A 21,553-nucleotide genomic window follows, 5' to 3' on the forward strand; every position below is an offset into this window, starting at 1 on the left:
AGCACTTTGATCAGCCCATGGACCAGGGCAGCACCTTCCAGCCCTGCAGCAAGGCCAGGTGGTCACTGGTGGTCACCTCCTGAAGCAGGTGGTGATGTCTGAGCTGTGGGTGAGCCTGTCATGTCAGCCACATTCCAGGCTGTGTGTGCTACCAGGTGTAGTCCTTGCTCACTGTTACCCTTTGTTTTTCTGGCCTTGATTTATTTAACCTGGTGTGCAATAATAACTGTGGTGTAATAAAGGAATCAGGAATGCACTGGAGCGTTTGGAGCCAGGCCAGTGTCTTTCAGCAATGAGAAATAATCACTTCAGTTGCTCATTGACACTGCTGGAGCCCCTGCCCAGCCTCTGTGGGCTTCAAATGCTTGCTTTGCTAAAGAGCTGTGGGATATTTCATGGATCTGGGTCCATATTTGGCCTCCTTCCCTCCCCACACCAGTCTGTGTCCACAATTCAAAGCCAGCCAAAAAAACTCAGTGTGGATTTTGGTGGAGTGAAGGGAACTCCACACCATTTAGGATGGAGGGGAGCTGCCCATTTTGCATGATTTCACCACCGTGCCCTGACTTGTTGCTCCAAGCTGCCCCCAGGTTCTCTTCCAGAGATCTCAGGAGATCTTTCACCATGTGGGATGTTGGAGAAGGTGGAAGTCAAGCCTGAGCATCCTGGGTGATCTGGGGCTGTGGAAAGCTAACCCTCTGTCCCTCCCACCCCTTCCCCTGAGCCTTTTGAGAACATTCCCTACTTTGCCCTGCTGCTGGGTGTTCAGCCAAAATAAATCCCAGCCCCACCTTGCTTGCCACGCAGCTGGATGGACCAAGGGCAGGGTGCTGGGGCCTGACACAAAGGTGGGTGACATGGACAGGATGCTCTGAGTGCTGGAAGGGTTTTTGGATGACCCTGTAGCTCTGGGTCGGCTGATGCCTCTCCAGGCTGAGGTCCAGGAAAACTTGCTACTGTTTGTGAGGGTGGTTATTCCTTCAGTGAGTGACAGGGCTGAGAATAGACAATCATTTAAATGCAATCAGTGCTGTTGAGACAGCTGCAGCACTGGCCTTTCTGATCAGCTTGTTAATCAACAGAATACATTTTTTCTGAGTATTAAGAAAATATATATACTCTGGCTGAGCCAGTTGGCAGCAAGAGACCTCATTTTTCATATCTCTCTATTTTTCTCCTATTCTTTTTTAAAGTGGTTCTTTGGTTTTTTTGTTTTTTTTTACTCTGTCCTTCTTGAACAGAGCCTAAAGGACACAGAGGTGCAGAGGAGCAGCTGATACCACAGGGTAAGTTCATAGTTTCTGCTGTTTCTCTTTCAAAGCACAAACTGTTGATGTGCCCAGTCCTGTACTTATGTCCCAAAAATCAGAAGGGCCCTGGGGCCAGGAACTCTTTGGAGCCTCAAAGATGGAGAGGCTGAGTTTGTTCTTTGGGTTTTATCTGATCATAGGCTGCTTTGGTTGGAGAGTTCAAACACCAGTTTTATCACCTCTGAGACATCCATTCCCCAGCACACAAGGGATGGACAGCAGTGTCTGATGGAGAGGCAGATCATGGAAGCACATGTGGCCAGAGCCAGGAGGGCATGTCCTGAGTGATGGCACAAAACTCTTCTCTAGCTGGTGTTACCTGGCAGGGGCACCAGGAGCCTCTGGGGATGCTCAGGGCATCACTTTCCTGTGCTTCACATAAACACAGCAGCTCCTGTGTAGGGAAAACCCTGGGGAAGGAGGGCAACAGATGGTGTGTTGCAGGTTGATGACAGAGCCAGGAACAAAATCCAGGTCTCTGCACATCTGATTTGGTTTCCAGCAGTAGATTACTCACCCTCTGCCTTTAAAAAAGTATTTTTCCTGTGGCCTTTTGCCTCATATTGTTTGGAGGATAAACACTCACCAGGAGCTTCAGCTCTCTGGAAGCAATGCCACTGCAGCAGAGCTGATTCATGCCAGCTGAAGGTTTGGTCTGCCCCCTTTCCCCTGAATCCTTCCCTCTTTCTTCCCCCTGTTGCACGTGTCTCTTTTAGGCTGGTAACACCATTTGTCACCAGTATGAGCACTTGCCTGACTCATTACCCAGTGCTGCTTCTCCAGCCTTTCCTTCAGTGCCTCCCCCTCCAGGGAAGGAAGTGCCAGCTTCTCTAAAGCTCTGCTGCAGCAGTGGCACTGAGGATGCTGCAGGGAATGATTGCTCCTGCTCTGCAGGACTTCATGGGATTGAGTTACAAGGTGGGACTGCAGGATTGAGGGTGACTGACACAAGTGAGGGAATGTTCTGACCCACAGCAGCACAGCGTGTTGTGCCTGCAAAACAGTTTCTGCTGTTCTTCCCTCTGTGCTGCAGTTTGCTGCAGTGAAGTTTCAGGTCTACTGGGGTTTTTTTCGGGTTTCCATAAAATGGAAAGCTGTTTCCATAAAAGGGCTCTGGGCTTCCCAGGACAGCAACCCCTGCCAGGGGAGATCCATCCTTCTATCCATAGAAAAGGCTGCAGTTTGAGTGCTGTGGATAAGCAAATTGATCCAAATTAAAACCTGGCCTTAATTCCTTATTCAATACTCAGATTAAATTAGGTCTTTATTGATGACTGAATGCAACAAAAGTACAGGCTCACACTCCCACTCGATGCCATTGAGAAATGTCATTTCCTCAGTCTGCCCACTTTCATCTTGGACTGAAGGAGGAGAGATTTCATTTTTGTAAGAAAAACCAATTTGGACATCTCTGCAAAATGGAAAAAAGAAGAGAGGAAGGGGAACCTTTCCAGGGGGGTCTAATATCGGGGGATTATTGCTTTGTCTGAGAAATGAGGAGTTTGGATGAATGTCTGGGGTAACAAGGTTTTGTACTCCAGGTGAGCTATCCCACATCTAGAGTGGGAATTGCACCCAAATGTGGGAACTGCAAATCCTGTGAGCCTTGATGTGATGTGCAGCCCTGTTCCCTGGTACCAGCTGGGAAGGTGCTGTCCAGCTTCCTTCCTCTTCTCCTTCTCTCCCTCCATTCCCATCCATGCTCTCCACCCCCATATGCAGCATATTCTGCTGGCAATGGTCTGGGGGGTCCAGTACCTCTCCTGATACCTGGGAAGGAGAAAGACACTCCTTTAAGAGCTGATCAAACCTTAAATTGCTCTGCTGTGTTGTGGTCACAGGTAACACATGAACTAAAATCTGAAATCTGAGTGCACTGACTTTGGACTCATCCTGATCTCCCTCTGGCTTTGGAGCTTGCATCTGCCACTGCTTTCCAATCCTCTGAGCCCTTTGGTAGCCCAGAAACAGGAACCTCTGACTCTCTTGGCTCTGACAGTTAATGCCTTTATTGTAACCATTAACCACTTACTGTGAGCAGACAGACCCACTCACCCACCCCTCCAGGGCATTAAAGCTGCAGTGCTGTTTGCACAGTGTTTAAATGCCTCCCCATGGGAGCCCAAGATCAGCAGTGTTCTTCTGAACAACACCATCAAATTGCCAAGTGTTGTTGTTATTTTGATAGTCTGGGGAAAACAGCATTAAGATTTTATTTAGTGTCACCAGAAGTGGTGACTTTGAGATCACTAATGCTGCCTCTGCACCTCTCCTGGGCTTACTGGGGGTCTGAGTGGGCTTGCCAAGAAACATCCCACTGGGCTGCAATCACTGCTCCTGGTGTTGCCCTGGACCCCTGCTCAGCACCCTGCTCAGTGATATTCATTACTGACAGCCAGTTCCTGCACAAGTGGGGGCATTAATGTCACTTTGGGATGAAAAAACTCGTGCACAGAGCCCTAAGAGATGAATGAACACAGGAGAAACCAGGGAAACATCACTGATACAGAACCTCTGGGTGGTGTGAATAGAGCAAGTGGGAGACAGGGTTTGATGTTCTTTGGCAAATCTATTTTGTGTATTTTGGTACATTGGGATGGCCCAGGAGTTTATGTGTGTCTGGATGAACCCAGCAAAGGACATCCAGACCCTGCCAAAGCCATTCAGGCCTTGGGAAGGGGACAGTGTGGGCTCAGTGTAGCTCTGCCCAGCACATCCCAGCTGGAGGTGCACATCCTGCTGACTTTTGGGGATGGTCTTGTGCATGGGGATGTGCTTTTTCCTTACAGGATTGAAGGAAGAAGAGGAGAAGCAAAGTCCAGTCTGGCTTGTCTGGCTTACCTGCCAGACAGCTCCTGCCAGGAGTGCCACCCTGAGTCCCTCTCCTCTGGTTTTGAGGTTGCTGAAGCCTTTCTGACCTCAGCAGTGCCCTAACTTGCAGCTAATTTCCTTTCTGAACATTTCCAGGGATTCCAGGACAGGTTGGTCCCCCGGGCCCCGTTGGACCCACTGGGCTCCCAGGACCACCAGGGCCCAAAGGAGAGAAGGGACAGCCCGGGGAGAGGGGCCCAGCAGGGCCACCAGGTGAGTCCTGGAGAAGGGCAGTGCTGCTGTGACAGGAGAGGTTTCACGTCATACAAATGGTCTGTGACAGCAGCTCAGACAAGGCCAGACACACAAGATTTGAGCATCTTCAGTTGGCATCAAATCCACTCCAGTGAGTCCCCTGGGAGCTGGGATCAGCCAGGAGCTCCCAGGGCAGGCAAACACCTGCAGGAGCAATGACTGACCCTGGGATTTCCTCTGGAGCTGGAGAGAGCCTGTCCCAGAAAGCTGCAGAGCAGGATCATGTTTCCCCATCCTGCTCAGGAGCTGTAAGAAAGAGCCTGTCAGCCTTTGGAGCAGAGCATTCCCTGTTTAACCCTCTCACTGGGTGCCTGTTTTAACTCCCTTTTTTCTCCACCATTTGTGTCAAGCTGTCAGATGCCAGGATGTCAAACTAATGATGCTTTTGTATGTTAAGGGAAAAGGTTATGAGGCCATTCTTTCAGAGATCACTCCATTCCTGAGCTAGGAGTCTTTCTTCATTCCCCAAACGTTCCTGAATGTTTTGATGAAGGTGATACTGCACAATAGGTGCCAGACCTCAGGCTCTGTGTCTGAAAGGCTGTGCCTTGTAAGCCTGAGCTCGGGTAAGATTTAAAACTCTGAGAGTGCCTTAAATGTGAGAGCAGCCCAAAACTTTTTGGCACTTTCTGGCAAGCTGTCAGTGGCCAAGGTCTGGCCAAGGATGTGTCTGCTTTTTTTGGTTTCTCAGTTTGCAAGGAGAGCCTTCCAGCCCCACAGGACATTTGATCTGTCTGCTCCTGGACTGACTCTGCTTCCTGGCAGGGAGGTGACACAGGTGTACCTGGAGGGAAAGAGGATTTGATTTCACACTTTGCTGCCTGTAGTTTCTCACTCAGCCTCAGGGAGAGGGGAGATTTCACTCTTCCAGCAATTGGGCTGCTCGAAGGCAGCACCTCTGAGCCAAGTCAAGCTCTCTTCTTTGCAGAGGAAGATGCTAAACGAAAAAAAAAAAAGGAAAATTGGGAAGCTGTTTCTATATTCCCCACCCCTCTGATTCCTACAGCTGCAGTTCAGGACAGAAATCCTTTGTCTTCTTGCTGCCTTTTCACATGATAGCATCATTAGCACATCCCCAAAGACATTAACACATCCTCTCCTGCCTCTGCACAGGGATGTTGGGACCTCAAGGACCAAGAGGACTTCCAGGTGAAACCGGGATCCCAGGTCCCCCAGGTCCTCCAGGGCCACCAGCCACCCCAAGCCTCCCTCTCACCTTCCAGCAAGGGGTTCTCTACTCACTCCAGCCCACAGCTGAAAAAGAAAGTAAGTTCCCTCCTCAATTCCCTTGTTCTCCTGTGGCATCAGCAGAGTGGGCAGGCACGGGGCAGCTCAGCTCTGCTCCCCCTCCTTGCCAGGCTCTGCCAGACCCTGGGAGCAGCTGGATGCTCCCAGCCAGCATTGTCTGGGTCTCTGGGAAGCTCCTGTTCAAGATGGAACATCTTGGAAGCTACAGGGGGCTCACCTCTCCAAAATGAAGAACAAAGTCCCTGCTCTCCTAAACTGTCAGTGAGAGCAGGGTTTGGAGGATTTTGTTCTCTGTGCCTCTTTTTTTTAGGTTCATCCCAGCTTTGAGGAGGCAACTTGGTGTCCTGTAAGCTTCCATCAGGAGTGGGAAGAGGGTCTCTGGTGAAATGACAGAGCTCAGGTAGCATCACCTGAGAGAAAGGGCCAGAGGAATCCAGAGTGGCAGATTAGGTGCTGGTGCACCAAGGCTGTGGGGTTGGAGCCCTCTTGGTGCCACTGTTGTGGTGTTGGAGTGTCAGAGCTGCTCAGGAATCAGCAAGGACCAGAGATTTGCAGAGATTTAGAATTATAACAAGGACATCTGTTAAATGTGTCTCCTTCCCTGCCCCTGCAGATGCTTCTTCCACCTGTGTTTCTGGTGCATCCACATTATCCCACATCCACACAAAACACAGAATTATGGACTGGAAAGTCCAGACTGACACCATGATTTATCCCTTCCCTGTAACAGGAGGGCCAGGGTTTCTTTGTGCTTATGCTGATTTAGAAAATAGATTTATTTGATTTGTGCTGTGCAGGGCAAGAAAAGGCTTTCTAGGAAAGGCACATCCTGCACTTGGATTGGAATGCTCTCAGATTTGGGCTTGATTCTCCTGGTCCAGCCCTGTGGAGCTGGCAGGTAATGAGGGAGCAGAGCTCAGCTGTGTCTGCCCTTGGTCTGTAAACTCCTGGAGCCCCAGCTCTGTCGGGTCTCCCACCTCCACTCCCCCAGACCTCAGCTGTGCCTCCTCCCCAGCTCTGCTGCTCCTGTCCAGCTTCAAAGCTCAGTTGTCTTAGTTACAGCCAAGGATTACTAAGTCTCCCCATGTCTGACAGTTATCTCAAGCTCTCCCTTCCCTTCCCTTCCACCCACTCTGCTCTCCAGACTCCTTTTCCCAAAAGTGAACAGATGTATTTTTAATTTAGGGAGAATTTTAACAGCTTGATTTTGTGTTTAGTACTTGGGGTGTAAGGGCAGGATGAATAACTGAGGTTCAATACTAAGATTTTCACAAAATACACATCAGCATGCTGCATTCATCAGCCTGAGAACAAGGAAGTTTTGCATTACAGTTGTCTCACTCCTCTCAGGTCACACATTCTGCCTTTTATTCCAAGTGATCCCTAAGGATGGTTTGGGTGCTGCTGCTTCCCCCTCCTCCAACCACCCTTTGAATTAAACTCTTCCTTGTGATCAGTGGATAAATTAAAAAGTGAATAAAGGCTTTGATTGCACGGCTTCCCCAGCTGATGTGTGAGGAGGGTGAACTCAGTTGTGCCCAAATGGGAAGAGGATAAATGGTGGATAATTATTTCTGTTATCTCTGCCAGCACTGGGCAGCCACATGGACTTGAGAACAGTGAGGAGATGGTGACTGCTCCATTTACATCCCTGGGCATCCCTTGGCATTCCTCTCTCCATGCCTGTGCATTTCTTGGTTTGCAGAAGGAGTAGCCCAAAACTTTAGGACACCTTTTCTTAATACAAATCCAGTTGCAAGTATCTGTGTCACCACGACAATGTTCTGGCAGTATCAAGTTTATTCTCTTACCATTTTTCCTCTCTGTTGGCTGATTTTGCCTCCCACAGGCTGGTGGAAAGCTGATCTTCTGCCACAGTAAAACTTAGCCTTGTAAATTCTGTTTAGCTTTTTAAAAATGTATTTACTTGTTTTGAAAGGAGCACATCTGAAAACTATAAATACAAAATTCCAGCTGCTGACAGCAGAGGGAAGCATATTCCTGCTAATGGGAATGAGATGTGAGGGCTGTATCAGGTTATTGTTATTATACAGAGTTTGGATCTGCCTGAACATGGTTAATGCCTGTGCCTTTATTAATTGCAACAAGTTCCTGTTGGCAATATTTATCCACAGGCAGAAGCCAGAAATGGGGAGACAAATATTTTCTCAGTTTCCCTGTGCTGTGGTAAAAGAAATGGTCCCATTTTTTTCCCTCCAGATCAGGTAGCAGAAAAAAATTAAGACAGGATTACTTCATTTCCATCCTGTCTCAACAAATCAAGGCTATAATGGGGGAATTTATCCCTTAGTCAGAAACCTTAGCCCTTGGCCAGAAGCTGAGCTGCTGTTCCCCACTGCTGGGGCTGCTGCTACTGAGATCTCTCATTTTCCCTGCCACTTAAAAATGAGTGATCAGGTACATGGTCTAGAGCCAGCTCAGACCTATTCCTTGTGCTAACATTGGTGATTTCTAGGGAATAGAGAATGCAACTCTCACTCTTGAGGGCTGTTTCCTGCCAGCTCGAAGATCTGCCAAGGACACATGAAATAAAATTAACTTGATTTCATAGAATCATCACTGTTGGAAAAGACCTCCAAGATCAAGTCCAGCCATCAACCCAGCACCACTAAACCATGTCCTCAAGGGCCACAGCCACACATTTTTTAACACTTCCAGGGATGGTGACTTTACCACTCCTGTGGGCAGCCTGAGGGGAGAGCAAAGGGAAACTGAGGCAGAGCAGCTGATGGTGTGCCCAGCATGTCAGTGGTGATGAGGGAGAGGGAAATGTGGAGCAGCATCCCAGCTGCCAGCAAGGCCCTTCCTGAGGAAGGAGAGCAGAGCAGAGGAAGTGAAGGGGAAGGAGAGGGGGTAAGGAATTGAGAAAACTGAGTCCTTTCCAAGTGTGCCCTGAGCTGCCTTTGCTGCTCTGGCTGGGCAGCTTTCACTGGGTCCTTCAGGGCATTTCTGGGCTGTTTCAGGGTGTCTCTGGTGCCTTCCAGAGAACACAGGTGCTCCTACCTGACCAGGCCACACTGGTTTCACTCCTCCTCTTGGCTTGGATAGGGGTTGGAAAGCTCTGGAGCAAATTCAGTATCAAGGTCTTCTCAAATGAAGCATTGTCTGCTGCTTTGGGGTATCCAGGAGCACTGAAGCAGAATCCAGCTCTTGAGCCTGGGACAGTGCAGGAGGTGGCTGAGAAGGGAAGATTCCTGCTACCATCTGATGCTATTTTGTGGCTGCTCTAACAGTCTCCAGCTGCAGAGAGCCCCAGAATGTCCCCATTTAAAAGGAATTTTATAAGGATATACAAGTTCTTCCTGCTGCTTTATGAGAATATGGAGGCAATCCCTTAAAAACATATGAGGGTTGTGTTTTAACACACTTCAGTCCCGTTTCATTCCCAGTGGGTTCCATTCAGAGCTGATCCTGGAAGGAAACCTGGCTCTGAGTGAGTCCTGCCTGGCCAGGAAGGAACTGGCACAGTCCTGTGCTGCCCAGGCCAGGCAGGAGCTGCTGAGCCCAGGGGTTGTTGATCAGAGCTCTCTTCTGTGTCACAATCATGGAATCACCTTTCATTAAATAATGTTGAGTCAAATGTCAGGATGGGTGGATTTGTGGGAGTAACTGTCATTGTAATAATGTGCCATTTAGCTGGAATGTTTTGTAACCCAAATCCTTATCCCTGGCTTACCTCCAGCAGAAATTAAACCCTGGTTGTTTGCAGTCCATCCTCTGCCCCTCTCAGTGGATGTGCAGTTGATTTTGTTGATCACTTTAAAAACAAAAGGCTCTGCAACTGTTAATGCCTTCACTGCTGTTTGATGCTCATTTCCCAATTTCATCTTACTTCCAAGCTGTGATGGATTTTGACATAGTCAAATAAAACTCAAATTAATTGGATTACACACTTCACTGGGGTACCTTTCCTCCTGAACATGAGGAGAGTCTCAGTTGTTTTGTTTCAGGGCTGTGAGGAGTGGGGAGATGAATGGGTTTAGAAGCAGCGGTCAAATAAATACCTGTTTGCATTCATGTTTAGGCACAAAATTGGTTCTTAGAGGGATCTGGGTTGGCTCTTGTGCTGTCCTGCTGCCAGGAAGGCATTGCAGAGGTATCCTGTCATCCTTGGCAGTCAAAGCCATTGCACAGTTTCCCCTGGGAACTGCTTTCAAACACCTGCCTTGGAAGTTCTCTCTATCATTGCCAACACTCCAGAAGCTGGGAAGGCTTTGCAGTGTGGCTGCTAAAATTTCTGGAGAGTTCACCTTCTGACCTTTGGGCTGGACTCTGCAGAGTAAGCAAACACCCTTCTGACCTTCCTGGTGTCACTTGGCATTTGCAGTGAGACATTCCCAGCCTTTTCCTGCCCAGGGTTCCCCTGAATTTTACTGTGATGACTTACAGGGATGGGTGGAAGGAAACATGAGTAAGCTTGAGGTCATGGGCAGGAGGAGGTGGACATTATTCCTTTAGGGCAGCCTCCAGCTGTGGAAAATGTGGGATTTTCAGAGGGTTTGCCATCCTGGTGACCAGGAGCCAACATCTTCATCCAGGTCAAACAGGAGATTTATAGTTGGTCCTCCAGCAAAGGGTCAGGTCAGAAAGCCTTGGTAGCACCAGGATGTGGGGTTTCCTTGCTTGTTCATTGAATTTTTGCCCCAGGTTTCCACAACTGTCCCAAAGTGTTGTGGGGTGCTCAGATGAAAGGTGCTGCCATGCAGGTACCTCCCCAGATTACAGGCGTGCCACAGTACAGGTCCACAGGGAACAGGGTTGTTGAATATGGTTTTGGCATCACATTAAATACTGAGGGTTGCTTTTTTGTTTATAGTTGTGGGGTTTCTATTCAGCTGCCAGCTGAATAGAAACCTATTGGCTCCAGGCTGAGGGAAGATATGGACAGCTACAGGCTGCTGGGTTTTAGTCCTGACTGGAGAGAACTGAGAAGGATGTGCAAAAGCACAAAACTCCTCCAATTCCTGCTGCAAGCTTTCCCTTCCCTGCTCCACTCCCATTTCTCTCCATGTCCCAGAGCTCAGTGAACCTGCCCAGTTGAACACCTAAAATAATCCTAAATGGCAGGGAAGTTTCCTGAGCACTTGGAGGAGGCAGAGCACACCCATCCCTGGGCTTTCCTGCATCCTCAGGGCCCCTCTCAGCAGCACCTGCCCAGGTGAGCTGGCTGGGCTGGGGGCTGTGCTGCCAGGGAGGCTCAGCAGGTCCTGGTGCCAGGCAGGAGGGAGCCCCACACCCCTGCTCCACTTGCCTGGCAGCCACCAGCCAGGTGTGTGGTGGGGATGGCGAATTTGGGGTCAGTCATTTCCAGGCAGGATTATACAGCTGGATAAAACACCAAGGTTTTGAGAGAAAGCACAGCTTGTCTGGGGTTCTCAGGGCTGAGGGGAGCAGCTCTGCAGGATGAGGGGTCACAGCCTGTCGTAGTTGAGACAGAGACAATAGAAAGCCACACTCCATTTTCAGAAGGCTTCAAACCTGTGTTTATTATAGCATGCATGCTTTTTATACATTCTTACAAAACTCATAAGTTTGCATTTCACTCATTGGTCACGAGAGACAAACAAAGTGCTCATTGGAACAGGCAGCTGCAGGTTTCTCTTATTTATCCTTCTTTCCTTCTTGGTTTCTGTGTCAATGACCTTGGTAGAAAATTCTTTCAGGGGTAAACATGGATCCTCTTATCACCCTTCTCTCTGGCTCACAGAAGTCGCTGTAAAACCTCTTCCACAGCAGCTCTTTGAGAGCAAAGGCCAGGTGCTCCAGGAGCCCGGATTTGGCACCCTGCAGCACCGCCGGCCCTTGGCCAGCAACGGGCGCCAGAGGATTTTGGAGAGATCCGGCTGGGCTCGAGTCTAACTGAGATCCCGGCTGGGCTCGAGTCTAACTGAGATCCCGGCTGGGCTCGAGTCTAACTGAGATCCCGGCTGGGCTCGAGTCTAACTGAGATCCTGGCTGGGCTCGAGTCTAACTGAGATCCCGGCTGGGCTCGAGTCTAACTGAGATCCTGGCTGGGCTCGAGTCTAACTGAGATCCCGGCTGGGCTCGAGTCTAACTGAGATCCTGGCTGGGCTCGAGTCTAACTGAGATCCCGGCTGGGCTCGAGTCTAACTGAGATCCCGGCTGGGCTCGAGTCTAACTGAGATCCCGGCTGGGCTCGAGTCTAGTCTGAGATCCCGGCTGGGCTCGAGTTTAACTGAGATCCTGGCTGGGCTCGAGTCTAACTGAGATCCCGGCTGGGCTGGACACTGACTGTGATCCTGGCTGGGCTGGACACTGACTGTGATCCTGGCTGGGCTGGACATTAACTGAGATCCCAGCTAGGCTCGAGACTAGCTGTGATCCTGGCTGGGCTGGACACTGACTGTGATCCCAGCTAGGCTCGAGTCTAGCTGAGATCCCGGCTGGGCTGGACACTGACTGTGATCCCAGCTAGGCTCGAGTCTAGCTGAGATCCCGGCTGGGCTGGACACTGACTGTGCTCTGTCTGCAGATGGAGAAGCCCAGCTGGCCTCCACCGTCATCGACACCATCATGGCAGGACTGCCCGGACCGCGGGGAGCCCCGGGGCCCGTGGGGCCACCAGGTGACAGCCAGGGCTGGGCTGCAGGGCTGGCAGGGCTGGCAGGGCTGGGCTGCAGGGCTGCAGGGCTGGCAGGGCGGGAGGATGGGCACAGCCCGCGGGCTGTGGATGGTCCCTGGGTGCCTGCAGGGGAGGGGAGGGGTCCTCACTGGAAGGGTGCCAAGAAGTAACTGGGTTTTTATCTGTTGTTTTACCTTTACACGTTGAGAAAGGGGCTAATTAAAAGCTGTCTTTAAGAGTGGGCTGTCCAGCGATTCCTCCCTGAGAGCAGAGTTCTTCTCCCCTGCTGCAAACCTGTCCTGTCCCTGCACAGCTCCACCAAGCAGGGTCTGGCCCGGATGCTCTGTGATGTCTGTGAAGAGCCAGTTTGAGCAATTCCAGATTTTCACCAGTATAATTGAAATCAGAATCTGAGATGAATTCTGAGATTCACCAGAATCTGTCACTGAAATTCAGTGACAAGCCTTCTTTCTCTCTGTGCTGATGAGTGGCTTAAATGATAATATTCCTGCAAACGTCAGCACTTCCCTGTATGATGCATATTTAGGAGTCAACTCCCATTAGTTGCAGAAAAGGCTTCTCCTTTCATTATGAGGGCCTTTCATTTATCCTTCAATTCCTTTATTCTTTGACTTAAGCATTTGTATGGTGCATTAATGATTGAGGCTGATTCAGCTGTACTTTGTGTATAATGTCCACATTGTTTCATCTCAAGGGTTGTGACAACTAAAGCAGAGAGGAGTATTGCTAAGTTCAGGCTAAGCAAATATCCTGTCTCCCATCTGCAGGTATAATTTAACAGCTACTGTTGAGATATAATTATTTTTAAAAGGAATGAATCTGTAAGTGACTTTGTGAGACAAGTTGACCTGTTTAGATGGTGCTTAACTCACCCTGGAAGCAGCTCTCCTGTGGTACAGATTTCAAATTAATTTATTGCCACTGCAGTGAGTGAAGACCAAGAGAGAGCTTTGCTTTGCCCCACTCAGCCTCTCCTATCTCTGGCCAAACTCCATCTCCTTCATGTTCATCATCAGCTTTCTGACACCCCAGAGAGACCAAGTGCAGCAGCCCTGGGGCTTCCCTTGCCACCTGAGCCTGTTTCAGGACCAGCACCTGCAGTGCTTCGCTCTCATGGAGCTGTTCCATGGATCTAGTTTAAGTTTTCTCAAAAGTCGCATTTTAAGGAATGGAAATTACATCCTTCCTGCCTATTTTCACCATTTTTTTTCCTCCCAGAGCTCTAACATTCCCCTAGGGCATGGGGATGTGTTCTGTCAGGATGGGGGTGTCCAGTAACCCAGTGTTTGATGAAGGGTTCTCACTCACTGGGAGACTCAGCAGAACATGAAAGGAGGTGCATGCCTTTGGAATTTAGGGTTCTTCCTTCTAAGTCTCCTTAACATTGTCTCCAATTATGATTCCCACCAGGGCCACCAGGTGCTTCAGGACCCAAAGGGCCCCCAGGACCCATTGGAGCCCCTGGATCACAAGTAAGGTGCTTTGGTGCTTTGGGGTGAAGGGCAGAGTGGGGGTCAGGGGTGAAGCATCATCCCATGCACAAGGAAGGGGAGTAATCTTAGATCTGCTGTTTTGTTCCCTGTGAAATTCTGTGATTTAATTCCTTTTTCTGTGATTGAATTCCTTTTTCTCATTCTGGATTAGGAGGTTGAAATGGTCGGGGAACTTCCCAGAGTTTCCCTTAATCATAACAACACATCGTGCTGCTGCTGTGTCAAAACAATTCACTGTGGCCTGAGTTGATGCAAAGGATCTGACATGGGCTTTACTAACACAGTGATAGAAAAACTCTGCATTTCCTGTGGAACGCATAAAAAGAACAAAATGCATCAATGGGAATTCACCATTTCACCAGAGTGAACGTGTTAAGCCTGCTTTTCCAGACATAGCACTTTCTATTCAAGAAAAATATCACAAATTCCCATCAGTTTGATTATTTATTGATACAAACATTGTGGAGGGGGGAGATAATAATGGAGTGGGAAAAACTCACTCCAAAGAATTTATGGTAGAAGAAGGGCACAGTACTCACATGGATGGAAAAAGCTGATTAAATGGAAAGAAGTGAAGTCATGAATAGGGAACTGCCAAACTACTCCAAACTGTGGTTGGCTGATACAAAGGGACTCAGTTTTGGGAAGAACATTGCTTAATGTGGAGGTAAAGCAGCAGCATCAAATTTTTCAAAGGAATCCCACATGACTGGAAAGCACAGAGAAAGGTTAAGTAACTTTATAGAGGGATGTAACTCAGATCTGATAAGAGAAGGTTTGGAGCTGAAAATAGAGAGAGAAGATTTTCCTTATGTGTTTATTAACCACTTTGAAGAAGCAATGAACAACAGGTTAGGGAAAGTTTGCCAGTGTAGCAGAATCCTTTCAATTAGGAAATACTCTGGAGAACAATGAGAAACTCCAGATAGATACAAACACAGCGAGAGATTTGGCAGCCAAATGACAGATGCAGTTTAACATCATTAAATATAAGGTAATTCACAATTCATAAGTAGATTCTGCAGCAGAGTCTGGCTTTTTGACACGCAGCACACACTGTAAGTCTTTTATTTTTGCACTGTGGAATTCAGTGTTCTTGAGCATCCCTGTCTCAGCACACACTGCTGAGAGCTGTCAGGAGCAAAGGATGCTTATGGACACTTGGATTTTGTCCATGCTGCATGTTTGACATGGGGCCAAGCCTGGTCTGTGCCCTACCTCAGGGTTTGGCAGCCCCAGGGAACCTCCTAAGCCAGGCCTAAGTCTCTGAATCCTTGGTGGGGAGCTCAGCTGAGCTGGTGGGGCTGGCTGCAGGCAGGGAGCAATGTGCTGCTGGTGAGCACTGCTGGCTCCCAGCTGAAATGGGAGAGGGCTCCTCATTTGCACCCTTAAATCACATGTGTGCCACCTTCCTGGCCACTTCACAGACACTGAGCTCCTCACAGCAATGCTCCTTTCTCTGGGCCTAGAAAACCCATTTCTCTGGGTGCTGATGTGGGGATCTGGGGGGCTAACCCAACCTGGCTTAGCCCTAAACCAGGGCTAACCAGGCTGGCTTAAATCCCCTGTGGCCTGGAGGGGAGCTCCACACTCACTTCTGCAGCCTCCAAGACAACGTGCAAGACACTTGAGGTGGAAAAAAAAAGCAGCTTGTACATAGCTGTGGGGAGAAGGAGAGCTGACAGGCTGAATATAAACAAACAATATTGTTCTCTCTTGGTCTGGTTAATAACTGTGGCTTCCCTGGGTGGGTAAGTTAAGAATTTGGATCGATTTCTGCATAGCAGTTCAATTAGTAGAAATCTGGAGACTGTGCCCTTCTTAGCCATTGGTGACTGCTTTATAGATTTGTTCAACCCAGGGAGTAAAATTATTAGCAGAGATTGGGCTTAATTTCAAAATTGTTTATTAGGGTGAGTGAATAGCTTCAAAATAATTTCCACTACAAAATCCAATTAATTTCAGGTATGTGTGCTTGCTCCTGCCACCCACTGAGGCAATTAAGAAGTAGGGGGAAGCAGTGGGGATTTTTAAGCTAAGCATACTACCTGTATATTAATTTCTTCTTGGTAACTGAGAACAAGAACTGTCCTGTCATACTGACCCTGAAAAAATGTTACATCAGGGGCCTGCAGTGCATTAAAAGACCCAAATAGAGGGATCTGCAGAAAGTACAGGGCTTGGGATATCTGCAAACAGAGCTCCTGTTGTATTTGCTTGAGGGAAAAAGAGAATCCAGCCCAATTGCTTAATGGGTGTATGAGGTTTTCAGGAGTTGAGGATCACTGGGAAATGTATTCACTACACCTACACAAAAGTTGCACAGTAGAAATTAATTCCTTCTCATTCTGCATCTCTTCTAGGGCTTGCCAGGATCTCCAGGACAGCCTGGACCAAAAGGATCCAAAGGAGACCGAGGAGAGAGAGTAAGGTTTTGCAGGCACAGGGAGATTCCCACAGCATTTGGGGGCTGTGGAATTATACACAGCACAGGTCTCACAGACTCAGTGGAGCTACAGACACCACCAGCTTTAAATGCAGAGTTTCTGGGGTTTCTGCAGGAACCAAGATGAGAGTTTCCTGTAGAGAGAAAGAGTTGAATTCCTTGCAAAGTCAGGTATTTCCCAAAGAGATTAGCAGATTTGCCAACTTAGATTTGCTACCCCAAAGAGGTAACAAAGACATGGTGTATAAAGGCTGTGGAGACCAACTTTCCTCCACGAGCCAAAGCTGTTTAGTTTGGAGTATTTTGAGAGGTCTGACTGAACTCTTCCTTCTGTGGCACTAAGGCTTTAAAAACTCACCAGGTTTTCCTGAACCAAAGTCATTCCCTGGGTCTTATGATGTTCTTAACATATTTGGAATACTGAAGTCATGTTCTTAATGTTTATGTGCCTAAGTCCTTAGTGGGTTGCCCAGTGCTGATAACTAAATAGAGAACAAAAAGTCTGTTTGAATGTTATTTCCAAACTGGTGAAGTTTAGGAACTACCAGAGAAATGTCTAACAAGGGTATAAATGTGTCAGATTCCCAGCCCAGCATTCAAGCACTGGGAAGGGTTTGAAAGGGGCATTTGGGCCTTTGGCTGCTTCTGTCCAGCTGAATTGCCAAAAGGTCATGGTCTTTGAGATCTCTGGGTGAGTCTAGGAGCACAAAATCACTTGGGAGTGGAGAGGGTGGAAGAGGATCATCAGCCCTTAGGTCTGAAATGGGCACCATGGGCTGTGGAGAGCCACTGAGACCCCATTGTGGAGAGAGCCAAAGGAGGGGACAGAGACAAGGAGGAAAACATTGGTTGGGAGCTCTGCAGTGAGGGATGTCTGCATGGCTGCAGTGGTGGCTGCAGTGCCACAGCTGTGGGAGACAAACTCCCTTTCCTTCCAAGTGCCATTTTCCTGTGCCACAGATGGGGGTGAATGGGGGCTGCAGGTGTGTGATTCCCCCATGACAGAGCCTCCTCTGCATTCCTGCTCCCCTTCCAATCCAGCAGACCAGAGGGATGCCTGAAAGAGCCAGAACAGGGAAATGCACATCAGTGAACTCCAGTGTGCTGACTTCTCAAATTCCTGGGAATAACCAGCAGCAGACAAACTGCTCCTCTGTCCAGACTGTGCAAGGTGCTTGTTTCACCCCTCCTGAGGGGTCAGGAGCAGCAGATATCTGAGGGTGGGGCACATCTGCCTTTGGAAATCTCTGTTATAGTTTGGGTTTGGGTGCTTGGTCCTGTTCTTATGTAGGAAATCACTTGCACTTCCCTGAAAGACAGAGTGACTGTTGGTCATTTTTTGTGACACTTTCCTTGTGCGGCTCAGCCAGTTTGGGCATGACTTGGCTTTACAAAAAGATTGCAGACTGCTGGACTTCTGGGACTAGAATTCAAGATTCTGGTAGAGAGCAAAACCTGAACTGATGAGATGGATGAACAGATTACCCACTGCCTCTCATTGCCATTCAATCTTTATTTTCAGCTAAAAAAAATAGAAGGGCATGGTGTGTGACAAAGTGTCACATTTCCATCCAGGAAACTGATAAAACTCTTCCTCAGTGATTTATTTAACATTTTGCTGTAGTTTGTGGTCGACCATATTACTAATATTAATACTAATATACCATATTGCTACTACATATTACTACTACACTTATTTTGAAACAAAATCTTGTTCCATTGTGTCCATTCACTCCTGATAGATCCCTTAGAATTTGGTTTTTTTCCCTCCTTGCTAAGGATTTAGAATTGTAACTCTCCTCTTAGGTTTGGGACAAATGAGATTTTCAAATATCGAAATAATCTTGATAAATAGAAAAAACCCCTGTATTTCCTGATAGTGTGGAAAGTGAAGCTGACAGCTTTTTCTGTCAGAATTTCTGTAGGATGCTCTGTGTGCTTTTTGTCTTTTGTGAGTGTGGCTTTGAATGCTGGTTTTGACAACTACATGCTGCAATTTTGGGTTTGGTGGATAAAAATGAGGGCTCGAGCAGAGGAGCTGTGCAGCTGCAAAGAAAAGCAGAGGAGGGGGAGGTTTTACAACATCTACTGAGATTTGAGAAAATGTTATACATTCTTCCTGCTTAATCTTGGAGAGAGCAGATGTGGGAGAGACCTGCAGCAGTCAGAGCACAGCCCCTGGATGGCTCAGCTCTGTGTGCTGCTCACGCTCAGCCTCTGCTCATCCCAAGCACTGCCAGCCAGGGAGGCTCCCCAGCATCTCCAGGCACTCTTCAGAGCAACAGCCAGGGAGGCCTGGGATAAAAGATATTGCCAACATCCAGCCTAAATATCCTTTGATCCCCTTTAAGCTGATAACATCCTTTCTGTTCCTCCTGGACATGGAGCACAGGCTGTTTATGTATTTTCAGGCTGTTGTTGTGCTCCTCTCTGAGATTTTTCCTCCTGCCTGTGCTTTTTCATGAGCTTTGCTCCCTCCAGTGCAGAATCCAAGTATTTCCCTTTGAAGATAATGGGAGCACCTGACAGACTGGGCCTTTCTCCCAGAGCTCTCCTTGTCCATAGGGGCCTTTTGCTGCTGCTGGCAAGGCATTCCATAGGTATTCATTCCACGGGAATGTTCTGTAGGTGCCCCTTGGTTTTATACAAATTTGATGGACACAAACCCAGCAGCTCTCCCCTTCCACTGCAGAAATCTGTCACCATCTATGTAGGTTTTTTAGGGGGGAAAAAGGATTGGTTTGTTGCTGTGTATGTCTACAGGAGAAGAGCCAGGGGAAATAGGTGGCTGTTTCATTAATGGATTTCTATAAATGCTTTTACATTTTGCCTCTTCTTCCCAAGCTCCTGCTTTCTCACTAAATAACCTGTAACTGCTCTCCTGGTCAGGGATTTTGCCCTGCCCTAGCTGCTCCAGCATGGGAACACTGTGGAGGAAAACAGGGGGAAAAAAGTGTTCAGTTCAACAGTATTTCATCCTGCCCCAAACCAACACATACTAGTTCAAACTGTTTCTCTTAAAGAAAAAAAAAATTTAAAAAAAAGAACAAAAACCCCTCACTGAGAACAATGTGAAAATTAGCACAGCAGGAGAAAGAAACAAACCAACCAAAATATTGTACCTGTGTTTTGATCAGGAGCTGTGGGGTGTGTGGAGCAGGAGCAGATTAAATCAGTGCTTGGTGGGAGTCCTGGGCTCTGTTCTGGCTGGGGCAGCAGCAGCCCATCACTTCTACCAGAGAGAAGAATGCAGTGTCTTTGTAAGGAACAAATCTCCAGCCAAATTCCTTCCTGGTATAATGTAACTGACTGCTGGAAAGTTCAAAAAACCTGCTAATCGTCTTACAGAGGGGGCACTGAGCTCAGGAGCTCTGTATCCAACCCAGCTCCTCCAGAGCCTGATGGGATTTGGAGCTGATACTTGACAGAAAACCATAACTCCCTTTTGCTGTCTCTAAGTGATAATGTCAAGGGAGAGGAATTTTTTTTTTTACACATTATCCCAAGTGTAAGGTTTTTTCATTAAGCCATCTTAATTCCACTAGTAAAAATTACACTGTGCTCTTGTCAAGTGGCAAAGGATCTTCTAATGACACTGCCTTTATTTCCAACAGGGGCAAGCAGGTCTGCCTGGAGAGAGGGGCATTAAGGGACTGCCTGTAAGTGCTGCACTCCTGGGTGGGTGCCAGGCTCAGGTGGGGTTGGTGCCTGGCACTGTAGGTGCCACTGGCTGGCCTGGAGCTGCTTCAGAGCTGAGCTCTGCTGGCTCCAGCTCAGACATTTGTTCCATAGATACTCTCACCTTAAAGAATCCCTCTGCAAATGAAACATGCCCTGGTGTAAAGCACGGTGCTGACGTGACCAGGGGGCAGCAGGGGAGCTGTGCTGAGCCTGCAGATCCCCCTGGCCAGAGCTGGGCACACACAGGAGCTCCTGGCACCACCAGAGCCCAAAGGTGGGCACAGTTAAACAGCTCAACATCCATCAGCTGCTCACAACTCCCTCCTGCACCTCAGCTGGCCAAGCTGAGCTTGAAACCCTGTATTGAGGTTAAGAGATGTCTCCGAATGATTTTTGGCAATGCCTGAACAGATGCACAGAGGATATGTCTGCACATATGGCCATTGGAAACAAACCAGTGGTGATGAAGGTTGGCTGACAGAGATCTAGTGGAGAAAATTGGGTTTTTTTTCTTTTCCAGAGAAGCCCCAGAGCCTCTGGGAGGGGTCTCATCTCTCTTCCTTGGTTCCACCTCGTCATTTCATAAAATTCACACAGCCTTTTGTTTGGTCCTTCCTCCTGTGCTCACCTCTGCTTTGCAAATGTCTCAGGGATGTCCAACAAGTTTGAGGAGCCCAAGCCTTTCCACTCTATTTTAGATTGTTAATTTTGTTTTGTGTTTAGCTTAGAGTGGTTTAATCTCTGCCTGTCATCTGCTCTTCAGAAAGTGCATGAACTTCCTGGCTGGGGGGAAACATGAGAGCAGTGTTCACAGCACAGAGAGATCTTTGTTCAAGAAAAGCTTCATGAGCATCTTCAGAGGCAGAAAGTGATGTGACTAATTAATGAAAGCAGAATGGAGGGGTTTTCTGTTCTATATCAATATGAAAACGTGCATGTCTGGGGGAAAGGAGCAATTTATCTGTGCTTTAGCATACAGTGTTGTTCATTGAGAGCCCAGTGAGATGTTCATGGCCTTGCTGGGACCCAGGCCATGGCAGGTGGCTCCTCCTGCAGCTTGGCCACTCCTGGACAAGTTCATTTGTGTTGGAAGTGGTGGTGACCTCCTGGGAAGCTGACAGGAGCCAGGGCAAAGCTCAGGAGAGCACTTTGGCCCTTGGCATGAAGGTCCATGTGATTTCTGCTGGTGAAATGCTTCTTTAACTTGCTCCTTTGGTGGGGAGGGATCCAAGGAGTCCTGGAAGGCTCCTCAGCCACATGTAACCCAGTTTCCTTCCTTTGTTTTAGGGTGAACCAGGCAAGAAGGGTGAGGAAGGTGACAAAGGTGCTGATGTAAGGATGTATTTCTACTGTTTTGCTTTTGGTTTTGTCACTTTGCTGTCCTTCAGCCATATTCCCTTTGACAGGTGGGTTTGGGGGGGGCAGAGGGTGAGCCCACAGTTAAATGTGCAGAGCAAGTGTGCCTTGGGTTTGAATTGAATGTGTGCCAGAAATCCTGGTCTGTGAGGTTCCCTTGGCCATGTTGTCACCATGTTCTTGAACACCTCAGTCCCCAGAGGTTGTTCTGTCACATGGAGCTGGTTGGGAATTACTTCCCTATTGTCCCTCCCAGCTGCTGAGGGAC

At 48.3% G+C, this 21,553-nt stretch overlaps 1 protein-coding gene across 2 annotated transcripts in view; it reads left to right on the forward strand.

The window, feature by feature from the left end:
- The window catches only part of COL26A1 (collagen type XXVI alpha 1 chain), a 168,528-nt gene that overhangs the window by 138,578 nt on the left and 8,397 nt on the right, over nt 1–21,553 (forward strand). Inside the window, exons 6-13 of one of the 2 annotated variants that reach the window (XM_053961317.1) lie at nt 1,242–1,286; nt 4,278–4,394; nt 5,550–5,702; nt 12,199–12,291; nt 13,720–13,781; nt 16,166–16,228; nt 19,863–19,907; nt 21,217–21,261. In XM_053961317.1, the coding sequence (XP_053817292.1) occupies nt 1,242–1,286; nt 4,278–4,394; nt 5,550–5,702; nt 12,199–12,291; nt 13,720–13,781; nt 16,166–16,228; nt 19,863–19,907; nt 21,217–21,261 (623 nt within the window). The remainder of the gene's footprint in view (nt 1–1,241; nt 1,287–4,277; nt 4,395–5,549; nt 5,703–12,198; nt 12,292–13,719; nt 13,782–16,165; nt 16,229–19,862; nt 19,908–21,216; nt 21,262–21,553) is intronic. The other variant, XM_053961318.1, reaches the window with a different exon arrangement.

This window comes from Vidua chalybeata, chromosome 20 (genome assembly GCF_026979565.1).
Source record: "Vidua chalybeata isolate OUT-0048 chromosome 20, bVidCha1 merged haplotype, whole genome shotgun sequence".
NCBI classification, from domain to species: domain Eukaryota; kingdom Metazoa; phylum Chordata; class Aves; order Passeriformes; family Viduidae; genus Vidua; species Vidua chalybeata.